This window comes from Eubalaena glacialis, chromosome 9 (assembly GCF_028564815.1).
Source record: "Eubalaena glacialis isolate mEubGla1 chromosome 9, mEubGla1.1.hap2.+ XY, whole genome shotgun sequence".
In the NCBI taxonomy this organism is placed as follows: domain Eukaryota; kingdom Metazoa; phylum Chordata; class Mammalia; order Artiodactyla; family Balaenidae; genus Eubalaena; species Eubalaena glacialis.
In genome coordinates, this window is record NC_083724.1 from 34,224,273 (window position 1) to 34,240,522 (window position 16,250).

Below are 16,250 nucleotides of genomic sequence, written 5' to 3' on the forward strand. Positions count from 1 at the left end.
CCAAAAAAGAGTTGAGACAGTGGATATCAGAATGCACTGTCTATGCCCACTTTGCTTCCCTCTCATTCATTATTAAAAAAAGGTTTGCAAAGCCTAGTTGGGATAAAAACAGGAGGACCTGACAGCAAATTCTTTTTAGATTACCTTCTCTGGCTTAGAAAGCCTAGTTTTCCCTCCTGGGGTTCCTGGGTCCCGAGGCAGCCAGACCCTTGTCCTGCAGGCATTAGATTATCACAGACCAGAGCCTGCAACCTATCCCCAAATAGCCATTCTTTATGATATTTTTGTGGGAAATCTGTAGCCTCAGTCAAGGACTGCATGCAAGCCTTTGCCCTGCTCATCCTCCCACCTGTGTCCGTCTGTTCATTTCTCCTGGAGGAAGTGGTGGGGCGGTGATGACGTGGCCTTCTCAGCCTCACATTCCTTCTATGAAGGTGACTGGGGCAGGCCCTGGGTGCTGTAACCTGTGCCAGTGTCAGCATAACTCATCATCAGGCTGGGGATTCAGATACATTCCACATAATAACATTAAATGATTGTAACGCAAGGTGGGATCAAACGTGTGTTATCAGCAAGGCACGAAGCACCATGGCGGGCTTCACTGAAGAGTGGCCCTCATGCCGGGCCAGGAGGACTGAGAAGAGTGGGGGGCTGGGGGCCAGGAATGGTGGCCCAGAGCCGATTGTTACATTTGTAGGAAACAGTTGAGCTGGCAATTAAACACAGCTGTTTAAAGTCAAATTACAACAACAAAAATATGTGTAAAAAAAGAAGACAGGGACTTCCCCAGCGGTCCAGTGGTTAAGACTCCATGCTTCCAATGCAGCAGGTGCGGGTTCGATCCCTGGTCGGGGAATTAAGATCCCACATACTGCATTGTGTGGACAAAAAGTTTTAAAAAATAAAAATAAAAATGCTTAAAAAAAAAGAAGACAAAAAAAAGTCAAACTGCATGAACTTATAATTAAGCTGATTATGTTACATGTAAAGGTATGTGGCATTTAAAACAAAATATATTATTTACTAATTTTTAGTGCGTTTTACTAATACCTGTTCTCTTAAGGTTCTTTATGTCTCTTTTATCTACGTGGTGGGAATACTGTGTATTGATGTGTTACTGCTGTGCATCTTTCCCAATTCCACTTCCAGGAACATGATGTTGGTAGGTTGAAATTGACCACAATGGGGCATTTACACCACGAAAATCAGCAAATACCCACTAGGGCTTGATTTAATGTTTTATAGAGCATCTGGATGTCATCTAGACAGTGACAGAGACAGTGTTAATTATACAGGTTAAACTTTAACTGTTTAACCTGTTATATTGAGAATAACATTAAAAATTGAGAAAATATTCTTCAAGGTTTTGAAAACCATTATCTGATTCAGCAAAGTTGCTCACATGAAGTTCCAACGTATGTCTTCATTGTTTCATTTCATCTCGCATGTTCACGTAAACGGAAGCATTAGTGAGCCTTCATGTAGGAGCTACACTCATTGGCTATGTCTTCAAGAGTAAGGCAAAAATCAATGAAGGCATTCAGTGAGACACCAGAAATGCAGTGAAGGCATTGGCTATATGGAATTTATAATACAGAGTATTGTGTAATTTATTATTATATGTAAATTGTGCACATACATCCTTAAATCAGTAAAATCATGTACTTATATACGTGCGTACATTCCCCCTCCCAGAAATCCAGTTGTTAAACATTTACCAGCACACAGTTGTGGAGAGAGACTCGTGGAGGGAATGACAGGAGCAAAGCATGATAGGCGTCATGAACCTATAATAGATTGTGTGTGGGTTGGGACTCGTTTCATCTCATACATCCTAGCTCATTAGCACCTCTTCTGTGAAGCCTGTCCGGTCCCTTGGGCTGGTCAGCTGTCCTCTCTGTCCCCAGATCCCCTTATTCGTGCCCTTCACCATATACTCATCACCAGTGGGAGAAGTGGCAGAGCAGTGTGTGTAGCAGAAGCCTGGTAGCTAAACCACTGTGTTTGAAGCCCCGCTGTACCATGGACTAGTGGTGTGACCTCACCCGAGATATGGTACCCAGCTTTCTGTGCCTTCCTCATCTGTAAATGGGGACAGTAAGAGGGTCTACCTCATGGGGTTGTTAAGAGCAGATGCATCATCCATACAGGGTGCCTGACAGTGAGCACTGTGCATCAGCTGTCATCCTCTTCATTATATCTTCCCAGCTACACTGAGTTCCTTCACAGCATGGACGTTTCCATCCTTGCATTCCCAGCATGTAGTAGGCACAGTAGTAGCCACTGTTGAATGATGAATGAGTGAATAAAAGGACCTCTGACCTCCTAACCTCCAGTCCACTCTTTTGTAAGCTGCCCCCGCTGCCCCAGGACCTTTACACTTGCTGTTCTCACTGCCTGGATGCTGCCTGGTGCTCTTTGCCTTGATATCTGCACAGCTCACTCCTTCATTTACTGCTCAAATATCTCCTTCTGAGAGGCCTTCCCTGACCACCCTCTATAAAACAACATTCTCACATCCCCTGTCAACCTCCCCCAGCCTGCCCTGTTCTTCCTCATTGCCTTGAGCCTGACAGCCTGCTTATGGTCTGCTTTGGTCCCTATTGAGTCCCCAGTGCCTAGTCTGATAAATCCTTATCGAATGTGTGAATGAATGTTTCTTAAGGCCCCCTCAGATGCTGCTTTTGTCTCCTTCTTTATCTTCCCTGCTCTGATAACTTGATACTCACAATCTTCTGTTTTCCCCTGGTCTGTGCCCATCTGGCTCTGCTGTTCCATTCAAACACGCCCTGCCTTCAGGAAGCTCACAGCCTCTGAACGCTTGAGGCAAACCTTGACTTTGGTCTGAAGCCCACCTACCTGTTCTCTCCAGTTCTTTCTCTGTCTAGCTGAGAACTGCTGGCATTAGTGTTTACTGCAGCTGTAGCTAACAACAGTCAAGAAATCATAATTAAAAATTGTTCTGGGACAGACGGGAGGGTTTTAGTCCTAGCAGCTAGAACTCCAAGAACTTGATGCTGCCGCCATTGGAGAGTCAGCCATTGGAGCCTGGCCATGAACTGACCCCCCATCTTCTGTCTTCATAGCCCAATCTGGGGTTTTGGCAAATGCTGAGAGCCTGCCCTAAGGGAAGAGTATGGTCAACAGGTGGCTCGGGACCCACCTTCAGCTTCATCCCCAGGAACGCAGCTTAGATCTGCTTTCTGTGTTGGGGTTTCTGGTAGAATTTCGAAATAAGATTACTACTATTTTATGAAAGTTTGAAGATCACTCTTGATACATTTTACCAAATGCTAAAATATCTTATTTTACATTCTTTCCCTCTTGAAGATGAACTGACTGGAATCCTTAAGAAATTATCACTTGAGAAATATCAGCCCATTTTTGAGGAGCAAGAGGTAAGGATGTTGTTTTGTTTTGTTTTGTTTTTTTAAAGGTGTAGGCTTATTTATTTACTTATTTTTGGTTGTGTTGGGTCTTCGTTTATGTGTGAGGGCTTTCTCTAGTTGCGGCAAGTGGGGGCCACTCTTCATCGCGGTGCGCGGGCCTCTCACTGTCGCGGCCTCTCTTGTTGCGGAGCACAGGCTCCAGACGCGCAGGCTCAGTAGTTGTGGCACACAGGCCTAGTTGCTCCGCGGCATGTGGGATCTTCCCAAACCAGGGCTCGAACCCGTGTCCCCTGCATTAGCAGACAGATTCTCAACCACTGCGCCACCAGGGAAGCCCAGGATGTTGTTTTTGAATGTCAATTTATATCTTACCATAAAACTGTTGTCTAAATATGGAGGTTGTCATCCTGTAAGCCTAGATTGATCTTTTTCACTGAGATAGCTGAGGAAATAGAATTCTTGTTCAGCACATTTGGTTCAGTTCATAACAGTGAAATCCTGGGGACCTTATGGCTTGTTTTATTATAATAGAATTTTATAATTTTGAGCTCTGCTCTCTCTAGTAAAGTTTGTTTCTGTCCTTTTAGTTGAAGGGGATTGCCTGGCAGGTTCTTAGGTTTAAAGCAGGTAAAAAAGCAAATCCTAATGAATCTGTGTTCAGTATCTGGATGTAAAGCGTCTGTGTTAGTCTAAGAGAGTTCCTATTTGCTTTAAAGCCCTCACAATCACATTTTTAAAAATTACTGTTCTGCAGTTTGGCAGTTTCTCAAAATGTTTAGCAGAGTTACCTTAGGACCCAGAAATCCCTCTCCCAGGTATATACCCAAGATAACTGAAAGCATGTGTTCACACAGAGTGTTCATAGCAGCACTATTCATAGTAGCCAAAAAGTGGAAACGACCCAAATGCCCATCAGTTGATGAATGAATAAATAAGACGTGTAATCTCTATACCATGGAATGTAGCTAGGCCATGAAAAAGAAGGAAATGCTGATACACACTACAACATGGATGAGCCTTGAAAACACTGTGCTAAGTGAAAGAAGTTAGTCACAAAAGGCCACATATGGTATGACTCCATTTATATACAGTGTCCAGAATAGGCAAATCTATAGAGACAGACAGTAGATTAGTGGTTGCCAGGGAATGTGGGGAGGATAGAATGGGAGTGATTGCTAATGAGTATGGGTTTTCTTTTTGGGGTGATGAAAATGTTCTAAAATTAAGTGTGGTGACGGTTGCATAACTGTGTACTAAAAATCTTTGAATTGCACACTTTAAATGGGTGAATTGTATGGTAGGTGAATTACGTCTCAATAAGATGTTAAAATTTTTACTGCTGGCCAAATAAAATTCCTCAGTGGGCCCATTAGCCACCAGGGTATAATCACTGGCTTAGAACATTCTGGTGCCCAGTTTAGTACATGACAACTGTCATAGTTATTGTAGCAATCACAAGAGTCACTCATTGTCCCCAACAAGCTTGAGACGCAGTTGAGGAGTTTGTATTTTTTTTTTTTTTTGGGTAATACACAGTATATTGGCATTCAAAGTAAATACAACAGATCATGTTTAAATTTAAAAGGGTCTGCCTCAGAATAAAAGCCAAAAGCCAATATAAAAAAAGGCATTGTGGTTGTGAAGAAAATCCAGTCTCTATAAAAATAATTCAAGCTAAATTATGGCAAGAGAAATGTTCCTCACTGGGCGGATGAACTCAACCTAGTCAGTTTGATTTATTTAACATTTTCTCTATTAATTGAGAAGGCAGAATTATTTGGTCATTAGAATCTTATCTAATTCATAAATTCCAAAATCGGAGGAGTTTGTATTTTTGTTCAAGAAACAGTAAGGGGTGCTGTGGCTTTCTTCCTTGGTTTGCTTTTCTGCCCTATCCAGTCTGTCCTTCCTGCCTCCTTGATGTCTTAAACTTCAGTGGCGATTTTTCTCATCGTCAAAAAAATCTTTACTGTTTGCTGATGGCTGCCTGCTTTTATTTTATGCGTTCCGTGCTTTCTGAGGAGCTGGATGTGGGGTCTCTGCCACAGGTCTGGGATGGTGGGGGAGGGGAGTATCCAGCAGGGCCGGGGCCAGGTGGTTTCCGTCAAAATCATGTCACCTCTTCCTTCAGCCCGTTAGCGCCTTGTGATCTGTAAAGTCCCCGAGGGATTCAGGGAGCTTATTGTTATCAGAGGGGCCCTCTCTGCATCTCAGGGAGAGCTTGATGTTGGATAAGGGAGCAGACCCTTCCCCACTAACTCAAACCAGGTTCAAGATTTTTTTTTAAATCCAGGAAAGTAAAGTGACTATTAAAAGAGATAAAGACAGGGAAGAAATTTCTCCTGGAGCTGAGGCCTAGGCAGGGATGACAGAAATGTTAGAATTTCTCTGGTAAAAACCAAGGATTGAACAGCTTTGAGATGCCCTTTTTTTTCTGGTAAAAACCAATGGCCCTTCTTTCCTTTATTGCTTCTGCTTGTTTATTTTCTCACTCTGTCTTTCCACAGTCTGCATCTCTCTTGTCCTTGGGGGGGGAAAAAACATGGTGAGTACTGCCATATACTCATATTTTCTGTGCAGTATCCGATACTGTTAAAAGTGCAGCAACATTGGAATTAACTTTCTAATAGCAAGACTTGGATTTTTTACCACTCTAGTCACCCAAATTACTGTCTCAGAGACTTCCCTTACTTGTTTCGTTTTCAGAGTCTTTCCAGAATGCACCTCTCCTAAAAATCCCAGGCCTAGAGCTGAGGAGAGTTCTTTTTTTGTTTGTTTTGTTTTGTTTTTGTTTGTTTGTTTGTTTGTTATTTTATTTATTTTTGCCTGCGTTGGGTCTTCGTTGCTGCACGCGGGCTTTCTCTAGTTGCAGCGAGCGGGGGCTACTCTTCGTTGTAGTGCGTGGGCTTCTCATTGTGGTGGCTTTTCTTGTTGCAGAGCACGAGCTCTAGGCATGCGGGCTCAGTAGTTGTGGCGCACGGGCTTAGTTGCTCCGTGGCATGTGGGATCTTCCCAGACCAGGGATCGAACCCGTGTCCCCTGCATTGGCAGGCGGACTCTTAACCACTGCGCCACTAGGGAAGTCCTGAGGGTTCGTTTTTAATGATGTTTTCAAATAAACTTTCAGCATAAAGCCAGGAATTGGAAGTAGTAAATCATAATTAATTCACTACTAATAAGCACTAATAGCTCATTATCATGATAGTCCTGTTGTGGTTGGGAAAAAGAGGTGTGGCACCGAGCAGATAGTAGCAAATCCCCCTTTCTCTTCCCAGGTGGATATGGAAGCATTCCTCACGCTCACCGATGGTGACTTGAAGGAGCTGGGTATTAAGACAGATGGATCCAGGCAGCAGATTTTGGCAGCGATTTCTGAACTGAACGCAGGCAAGGTATTGTTCTCAATCTTTTTTTTTTTTTTTCCTGTTTCCAACAGCTGAGAGCTTCACTAGGATCCTCGGCCCCAGTGTTCCAGGGACCTTCATGGTCTGATTTCATCTCTCCCCCACACCTGGTGGAGACCAGCCCCACTCATAACACCTCTCAAGGCCGAGGGGTCACTACCTTTGAGTATGCCTGTTCCTTTTCGAGATCTCTCTTCCCATAAGGTGGTTTCTCCTTAGATTTGGCTAAAACATTCCCTCCGGTCATCTCACCCCACCGGGCTGGGTTTTGCCCTCCGGAGCACAGTGGAAGTTGATTAAGACAGGCCCCAGAGTCAGGCCGACCTGGGTTTGAATCCCAGCTCTTCCACTTCCAGTGACCCTGGGCAAGTCACACCCTTTTCTGAGCCTTGCTTTCTTGTCTGTAGGGTGGGGGTGATGGGCTGGCTGCCAGGACTGAAATGCTCAGCAGAGCACCTGGCACGCAGAGATCTGTCAGTCAGTGTTGTTGTTGTTGGCATCCTGCATTTTTGTCTAATGTTCAACTTCTGTTTCACCAGCTTTAGAGCTAAAGATTAGCAATGCCCCCACCCACCCATCCACCCACCCAAAGGCACATATGCAAAAAACAAACAAGCAAACAGAACACAGGAGAAGCGAGGCACCACTCACTCTGCAGACAGTTGTACAGTCGCTCTTGGGCTATTCACATTCCTTTGCCTTCTGCCTTTTTCCCTAACGTGGGCTGGATTTTTTTTGGTCTCTTATTCAAGCAACAACGTATAAATACTTGCATACCTGTTGCTGTTTCACACTTTGCCTAACAGCTCCCCACTTGTTGGACAATAGTGACGGGTAAAATCTGGGATTTGACCGTCGTAAATAGTACCAGAATGGACATCTCTGCCTTTTTGCTTTTTCTTCTGTTGTTTTGTTCTTCAGGCTGTGTTCCACAATACAAGATTATGTTAGAGATCGTGACTGTTTTATGGTTCTTTCTATACATTGCCAGGTAGGCACAGAAATATTGAACAGACCTGTAGTGACAATCTCAAGTAAATATCCACGTAACATTTTATCATTCACAGATCACTGTGCATACCTTTCCTCAGTTAATCTGGGAGGCCGGTACCCTCACACTCTCCTCGCGCAGCCCAGGAGCAGAGTCGGGGGCGGGGAGGGGGTCTTCCTCACTGGTTCCTGCAGCATCACACTGTGCGGAAGCAGCTCCTCCAGCCCTGCAGCCTCGCCAGGTTGGGGGCTGGTTTTCTTGCCATCGTGGTCGTCACTGTTTTGCCTGTGTGTAGGCTGTGAGGTCGTCCATCAAAGTGATGTAGTCGGCATTGCTTCAGGTGTCTGCAAGCCTAAGCATTTTCCTGCAGGTCTTTGCTGTGTGTTCTTTCTCCTCTGCAAGTGGCCTGTTCCTAAACACTGCTCACCTGTCCTGCGACCCTTGCTGCCTCACTTTACAGATAGGGAAGCAGAGGCTCCAAGAGGGGCAGTGAGCCCCGACTCGGAGACCAGCACCGTTTCTGCCCTGCCCTTCGACCTGAGCAGCAGAAGGTGGGCAGGTCTCGGCTGCTGGGAAGGGTTCACCTAGGGAACGGAAGCCTCAGGGTGGCTTACCGCGGGTGGATCACCTGAAGCCAGCCCTAAAGTCTTCAGAGCATTGATTTATTCATGAGAAATCTCCCTTTAACTGTCTGCCATGTCCCAGGCACCGTGTGGGTGTTGAGCACTGAATATCACTCAGTGCCCAGCATTGCTCTGAGCACGTCACATCTAGTCATTCGTGTAACCCTCACGAAAGACGCTGAGGTTGTTTCCAGTTTACAGATGAGGGAACTGAAGCACAGAGAGATCAGGGAACTTGCCTAAGATCACACAGTCAGTAAGTGGCAGAGGCAGGATTAGAACCCAGAGTTTGTGTCCTGGCCTCTCTGCTATCCTGCCTCGGTATAATCCACAGGCACGGGACAGGCAAATTGTGTTGTGAGAGCTCCTGACTTAGAGTGGGGTCTGGTAAGGCAAGGGCCTGGAAGACGTCCCCGAGGAAGGGCAGGAGGGCTGCGATGTGAAGGAAGACAGGAACCACCTGGCAAAGGGGTAGAAGAAGAGTGCAGACCAGGCAGAGGGCAGCACGTGTGCAAAGGCCCTGCAGTGAGAAGATGTGTGGTGCATTTAAAGAACTAAAGGAGTGGCTGGAGCATGGAGAGAAAGATGCCTGGTGTGAGGGGAGGCCAGAGGGGACAGATTAAGGCTCCCAGGGTGGTTGAGGGTGACCCAGTCAAGTGTGCAAGGGCTTTGGGGAGGAGACTCGGTGAGTGATGGTAAGGAGGCTCTGGCTCAGAAGTTAGGACCCTTCCTCCTGCTGGCCTCCATGTGACCAATAACAGAGAGAAGCAAATCTCTCTTATCTCTTCTTATAGGGGCACCGATGATGTCATGGGAGCCTGACCCTCATGAGCTCACCTAATCCTAATCACCTCTCAAAGGCCCCACCCCCCTAATACCATCACATTGATGGCTTAGGGTTTCAACACAGGACACAAACATTCAACCCAATACAGTGGTCTTCCTTGGGGGCCCCAGCTGATCATCTCCCAACTGAAAGATCCAGGTGCATCCAACATGCCACTCCACCCATGTCCTCCCCACAGGTAGCATCCACCCTGCAAAGTCAGGCAAACCCACGTGGAGATAGGTGCAAGGGGAAGGGGCCGAGCTGAACTAATCGCTGGAGAATGGCCCTATTATTCAAGGGTCAGTAGTGCCAAAGTCCTGTGGAAATGAGGACTGTGTGTCAAGTGCATCTTAGAGCAAAGGTATGATTGGGAGACGTTGAATATCACAAAAGCAAGTGTATCTTCCCTGTTACATGTAAATCCATACAACTGAAACAAGCTTTAGCCTTCTTGCCTGTAAAGAATGTTGATATTTTCTACTCTGTTCTATTTTGCTTGTTAAAATGCTACTCATGAACTACTCAATTGATTCTACAACCCTCCAGCATGCTGTGGACCACAGCTAGAAAGACATGGGGTTGAGGGGACAAGGAAAGCTGGGCTTCTCCTCTCCCACGTGTCCTGAGTTTTCAAATGTGTACAGAGCATTTGAGCCGCAATGGGTACTCTTTTGGCCAAGTTTGAGTTTCAAAAGAAAAAGGATGAACATTAGGAGAAGCTCCTGCCCTAGAGCAATCAAGAAGGAGACAGGAGTCGGGGTCAGGTGGGTCCAGCCCAGAAGAGCCGAGGCCCCAGGCGTCCAAAGAGCTATTGGAAGCCACACTCGGCCTGAGAAGTTCTTTGCTCTTTCTAAGAACCAGCACAGGTTGCACACTGCCACCTCCTTCGCCCCAGCTTTGCCCTCCCACCCCATGTCATCAAGTCCATTCTCTATGTCTACCTCTTTATTCCTGCCCTGCAACTAGGTACATCAGTACCATCTTTTTTTTTTTTCTAGATTCCATATATATGCGTTAGCATACGGTATTTGTTTTTCTCTTTCTGACTTACTTCACTCTGTATGACAGACTCTAGGTCCATCCACCTCACTACAAATAACTCAATTTCGTTCTTTTTATGGCTGAGTAATATTCTATTGTATATATGTGCCACATCTTCTTTATCCATTCACCTGTCGATGGGCATTTAGGTTGGTTCCATGTCCTGGCTATTGTAAATAGTGCTGCAGTGAACATTGTGGTGCATTGTGGTGGTCTCTTTTTGAATTATGGTTTTCTCAGGGTATATGCCCAGTAGTGGGATTGCTGGGTCATATGGTAGTTCTATTTTTAATTTTTTACGGCGCCTCCATACTGTTTTTCATAGTGGTGGTATCAATTTACATTCCCACCAACAGTGTAGGAGGGCTCCCTTTTCACCACACCCTTTCCAGCATTTATTGTTTCTAGCTTTTTTGATAATGGCCATTCTGACCGGCGTGAGGTGATACCTCATTGTAGTTTTGATTTGCATTTCTCTAATAATTAGTGATGTTGAGCATCCTTTCATGTGCCTCTTGGCCATGTCTTCCTTGGTGAAATGTCTATTTAGGTCTTCTGCCCATTTTTTAACTGGATTGTTTGTTTTTTTGATATTAAGCTCCATGAGCTGTTTGTATATTTTGGAGATTAATCCTTTGTTTTTTCATTTGCAAATATTGTCTCCCATTCTGAGGGTTGTCTTTTTGTCTTGTTTATGGTTTCCTTTGCTGTGCAAAAGCTTTTAAGTTCAATTAAGTCCCATTTGTTTATTTTTGTTTTTATTTCTGTTACTCTAGGAGTGGGTCAAAAAGATCTTGCTGTGGTTTATGTCAAAGAGTGTGTTTTTCCTGTGTTTTCCTCTAAAAGTTTTACAGTGTCTGGTCTTGCATTTAGGTCTTTAATCCATTTGGAGTTTATTTTTGTGTATGGTGTTAGGGAGTGTTCTAATTTCATTCTTTTACATGTAGCTGTCCAGTTTTCCCAGCACCACTTATTGAAGAGGCTGTCTTTTCTCCATTGTATATTCTTGCCTCCTTTGTCGTAAATTAGGTGCCCATATGTGCGTGGGTTTATCTCTGGGCATTCTATCCTGTACCATTGATCTATATTTCTGTTTTTGTGCCAGTACCATACTGTCTTGATTACTGTAGCTTTGTGGTATAGTTTGAAGTCGGGGAGCCTGATTCGTCCAACTCCATTTTTCTTTCTCAAGATTGCTTTGGCTATTCGGGTCTTCTTCTCCATACGAATTGTAAGATTTTTTGTTCTAATTCTGTGAAGAATGACATTGGTAGTTTGATACGGATTGCATTGAATCTGTAGATTGCTTTGGGTAGCAGAGTCATTTTCACAACATTGATTCTTCCAATCCAAGAACATGTTCTATCTCTCCATCTGTTTGTATCATCTTTAATTTCTTTCATCAGTGTCTTATAGTTTTCTGCATACAGGTCTTTTGTCTCCTTAGGTGGGTTTATTCCTAGGTATTTTATTCTTTTTGTTGCAATGGTAAATGGGAGTGTTTCCTTAATTTCTCTTTCTGATTTTTCGCTGCTGGTGTATAGGAATGCCAGAGATTTCTGTGCATTAATTTTGTATCCTGCAACCTTACCAAATTGATTAGTTCTAGTAGTTTTCTTGTGGCATATTTAGGATTTTCTATATATAGAATCATGTCATCTGCAAACAGTGACAGATTTATTTCTTCTTTTCCAATTTGTATTCCTTTTATTTCTTTTTCTTCTCTGATTGCTGTGGCTAGGACTTCCAAAACTATGTTGAATAAGAGTGGCGAGAGTGGACATCCTTGTCTTGTTCCTGATCCTAGTGGAAATGCTTTCAGTTTGTCACCATTCAGTATGATGCTTGCTGTGGGTTTGTCATATATGGCCTTTATTATGTTGAGGTAGCTTCCCTCTATGCCCATTTTCTGGAGAGTTTTTATCATAAATTGGTGTTGAATTTTGTCAAAAGCTTTTTCTGCATCTATTGAGATGATCATGTGGTTTTTATTCCTTAATTTGTTAGTGTGGTGTATCACATTGATTGATTTGCGTATATTGAAGAATTCTTGCATCCCTGGGGTAAATCCCACTTGATCATGGTGTATGATCCTTTTAATGTGCTGTTGGATTCTGTTTGGTAGTATTTTGTTCAGGGTTTTTGCATCTATGTTCATCACTGATACTGATCTATAATTTTTTGGTGTGATATCTTTTTCTGGTTTTGGTATCAGGGTGATGGTGGCTTCGTAGAATGAATTTGGGAGTGTTTCTCCCTCTGCAAATTTTTGGAAGAGTTTGAGAAGGATAGATGATAGCCCTTCTCTAAATGTTTGATAGAATTCGCCTGTGAAGCCATCTGGTCTTGGACTTCTGTTTGTTGGAAGATTTTTAATTTCAGCTTCAATTTCATTACTTGTGATAGATCTGTTCGTATTTTCTAATTCTTCCTGGTTCAGTCTTGGAAAATTGTACCTTTCCAAGAATTTGTCCATTTCTTCATGGTTGTCCATTTTATTGGCATATAGTTGTTTGTAGTAGTCTCTTATAATCCTTTGTATTTCTGCCGTGTCAGTTGTGATTTCTCCTTTTTCATTTCTAATTTTATTGATTTGTGTTCTCTCCCTTTTTTTCTTGATGAGTCTGGCTAAGGGTTTATCAATTTTGTTTATCTTTTCAAAGAACCAGCTTTTAGTTTTATTGATCTTTGCTATTATTTTCTTCATTTCTATTTCATTTATTTCTGCTCTGATCTTTATGATTTCTTTCCTTCTACTGACTTTGGGTTTTCTTTGTTCTTCTTTCTCTAGTTATTTTAAGTGTAGGGTTAGATTGTTTATCTGAGATTTTTCTTGTTTCTTGAGGTGAGATTGAATTGCTATAAACTTCCCTCTTAGAACTGCTTTTGCTGCATCCCATAGGTTTTGGGTTGTCGTGTTTTCATTGTCATTTGTGTCTATGTATTTTTAATTTCTTCTTTGATTTCTTCAGTGATCTCTTGGTTATTTAGTAGTGCATGGTTTAGCCTCCATGTATTTGTGTTTTTTACAGTTTTTTTCCTGTAATTGATTTCCAATCTCATAGTGTTGTGGTCAGAAAAGATGCTTGATACGATTTCAATTTTCTTGAATTTTCCGAGGCTTGATTTGTGACCCAAGATGTGATCTATCCTGGAGAATGTTCCATGTGCACTTGAGAAGAAAGTGTATTCTGCCACTTTTGGGTGGAATGTTCTATGAATATCAGTTAGATCTATCTGGTCCATTGTGTCATTTAAAGCTGTGTTTCCTTATTTATTTTCATTTTGGATGATCTGTCCATTGGTGTAAGTGGGGTGTTAAAGTCCCCTACTATTACTGTGTACTGTCGATTTCTCCTTTCATGGTTGTTAGCATTTACCTTATGTATTGAGGTGCTCCTATGTTGGGTGCATAAACATTTATAATTGTTATATCTTCTTCTTGGATTAATCCTTTGATCATTATGCAGTGTCCCTCCTTATCTCTTGTAACAGCCTTTATTTTAAAGTCTACTTTATCTGATACGAGTATTGCTACTCCAGCTTTCTTTTGATTTCCATTTGCATGAAATATCTTTTTCCATCCCTTCACTTTCAGTCTGTATGTGTCCCTAGGTCTGAAGTGGGTCTCTTGTAGACAACATATATATGGGTCTTGTTTTTGTATCCATTCAGCCAGCCTATGTCTTTTGGTTGGGGCATTTAATCCATTTACATTCAAGGTTATTATTGATATGTATTTTCCTATTACCATTTTCTTAATTGTTTTGGGTTGTTTTCGTGGGTCTTTTTCTTCTCTTGTGTTTCCCGCTTAGAGGAGTTTCTTTAGCATTTGTTGTAAAGCTGGTTTGGTGGTGCCGAATTCTCTTAGCTTTTGCTTGTCTGAAAAGCTTTTGACTTCTCCATCGAATCTGAATGAGATCCTTGCTGGGTAGAGTAATCTTGGTTGTAGGTTTTTCTCTTTCATCACTTTAAGTATATCCTGCCACTCCCTTCTGGCCTGCAGAGTTTCTGCTGAAAAATCAGCTGATAACCTTATGGGGATTGCTTTGTATGTTATTTTTTGTTTTTCCCTTGCTACTTTTAATATTTTTTCTTTGAATTTAATTTTTGTTAGTTTGATTAATATGTGCCTTGGTGTGTTTTTCCTAGGGTTTATCCTGTATGGGACTCTCTGTGCTTCCTGGACTTGGGTGACTATTTCCTTTCCCATGTTAGGGAAGTTTTCAACTATAATCTCTTCAAATATTTTCTCAGACCCTTTCTTTTTCTCTTCTTCTTCTGGGACCCCTATAATTTGAATGTTGGTGCATTTAGTGTTGTCCCAGAGGTCTCTGAGGTTGTCTTCAATTCTTTTCATTCTTCTTTCTTTATTCTGCTCCTTGGCAGTTATTTCCACCATTTTGTCTTTCTGCTCACTTATTCGTTCTTTTGCCTCAGTTATTCTGTTATTGATTCCTTCTAGTGTATTTTTCGTTTCAGTTATTGTGTTGTTCATCTCTGTTTGTTTTTCCTTAGTTCTTTTAGATCTTTGTTAAAGATTTCTTGTATTTTCTCAATCTGTGCTTCCATTCTATTTCCGAGATTCTGGATCATCTTTACTATCATTACTCTGAACTCTTTTTCAGGTAGATTGCCTGTTTCCTCTTCATTTATTTGGTCTTGTAGGTTTTTACCTTGTTCCTTCATTTGTGACATATTTTTTTGCCGTCTCCTTTTTTTTTTTTCTTTCTTTATGAGTGGGATTGTATTCCTGTTTTACTGGTTGTTTGGCCTGAGGCTTCCAACACTGGAGTTTGTAGGCTATTGGGTAGAGCTGGATCTTGGTGCTGAGATGGGGACTTCTGTGAGACCTCACTCCAGTGAATATTCCCTGGGGTCTGAGTTTCTCTGTTAGTCCAGTGGTTTGGACTCGGAGCTCCCACCGCAGGAGCTTCCGCCTGACCCCAGGCTCGCAAACCAAGATCCCACAAGCCACGTGGAGTGGCAAAAAAAAAAGGGGCGGGATGGTGGGAGGCCTTGGCTGTGGAGGGCGGGGCCTAAGCAAGGGCGAGGTTTGGGTGGTGGGTGGGGCCAATGCTCAGGACCCACAGGGCTAGAAAAGGCCCTGGGGGCTGTGGGGGGTGAGGCTTAGGCTCAAGGAACAGAAGGGACACAGGTGTGCCCCCCACCTCTGGTCTCAGAGGGCAGGGGACCTCACCTGGGAGCCCAGCAGGTTTCCTGTGCCCGAGTGGGTGGGGCAGTCGCCCTCCATTCCTCTCCTGCTCCTCCTGGGATGGCCCCTCCCACCTGCCACTCCTGATCTCCCCAGCCTCCCTCCTATGCCCCCAGGACCCACACCATCTGGATGGGGCTTTGGAATGGGGGGAACCGGCTTGGGAGCTCAGCAGACTCCCCAGCCCATGTGGGCCCGGCGATCGCCCTCCACTCCTCTCCCGCTCTTCCCGGAGAGTCCCTCCCACCTGCCTCTCCTGATCTCCCTGGCCTCAGGGGCACTGATCCTGTCTGGCCTCCACTTCTCCTCCCCCCTCAGTCCCCCTACATCCTACCGGTTCACTCTCGGGTTCCTCCCATCTCCTTGGGCGTCAGAGTCCCCCACCAGCAGCCGGCAGGCGCCCTAGTTGTGGGGAGACGCTAACTCCGCGTCTTCCCACACCGCCATCTTGACTCCGCCTCCTCAAAATTTTTTTTTAATGAATATTCGCCCAAAACCTGGCTCAGCCATAAAAATATCAGCAAAGCAGTGTGGACCCTCAGCCTGCAAACCATTTGACTTCCGGGTGAGCCCACCCCAGTATCCGAGTTGTGATATATACTTTCAGACAAGTGCTATATTGGAGAAGTTTAAACAGAAATGATGGTCTGAGTTTCACCTTTAGTCGGTTGCTTCTTTCCATTCCCATTTTTTTGTGATTATTCAAAGTTGTGCATATTTGTCTTACTAAATTTGCACAGTGCCAAAAAGGTGAAAAA

At 43.7% G+C, this 16,250-nt stretch overlaps 1 protein-coding gene across 2 annotated transcripts in view; it reads left to right on the forward strand.

Moving 5' to 3' along the window:
• The window catches only part of ANKS6 (ankyrin repeat and sterile alpha motif domain containing 6), a 60,824-nt gene that overhangs the window by 36,950 nt on the left and 7,624 nt on the right, over window positions 1–16,250 (forward strand). For both annotated transcript variants that reach the window (XM_061200199.1, XM_061200200.1), the window contains exons 13-14: window positions 3,331–3,398; window positions 6,665–6,781. In XM_061200199.1, coding sequence (XP_061056182.1) covers window positions 3,331–3,398; window positions 6,665–6,781 — 185 coding nt within the window. The remainder of the gene's footprint in view (window positions 1–3,330; window positions 3,399–6,664; window positions 6,782–16,250) is intronic.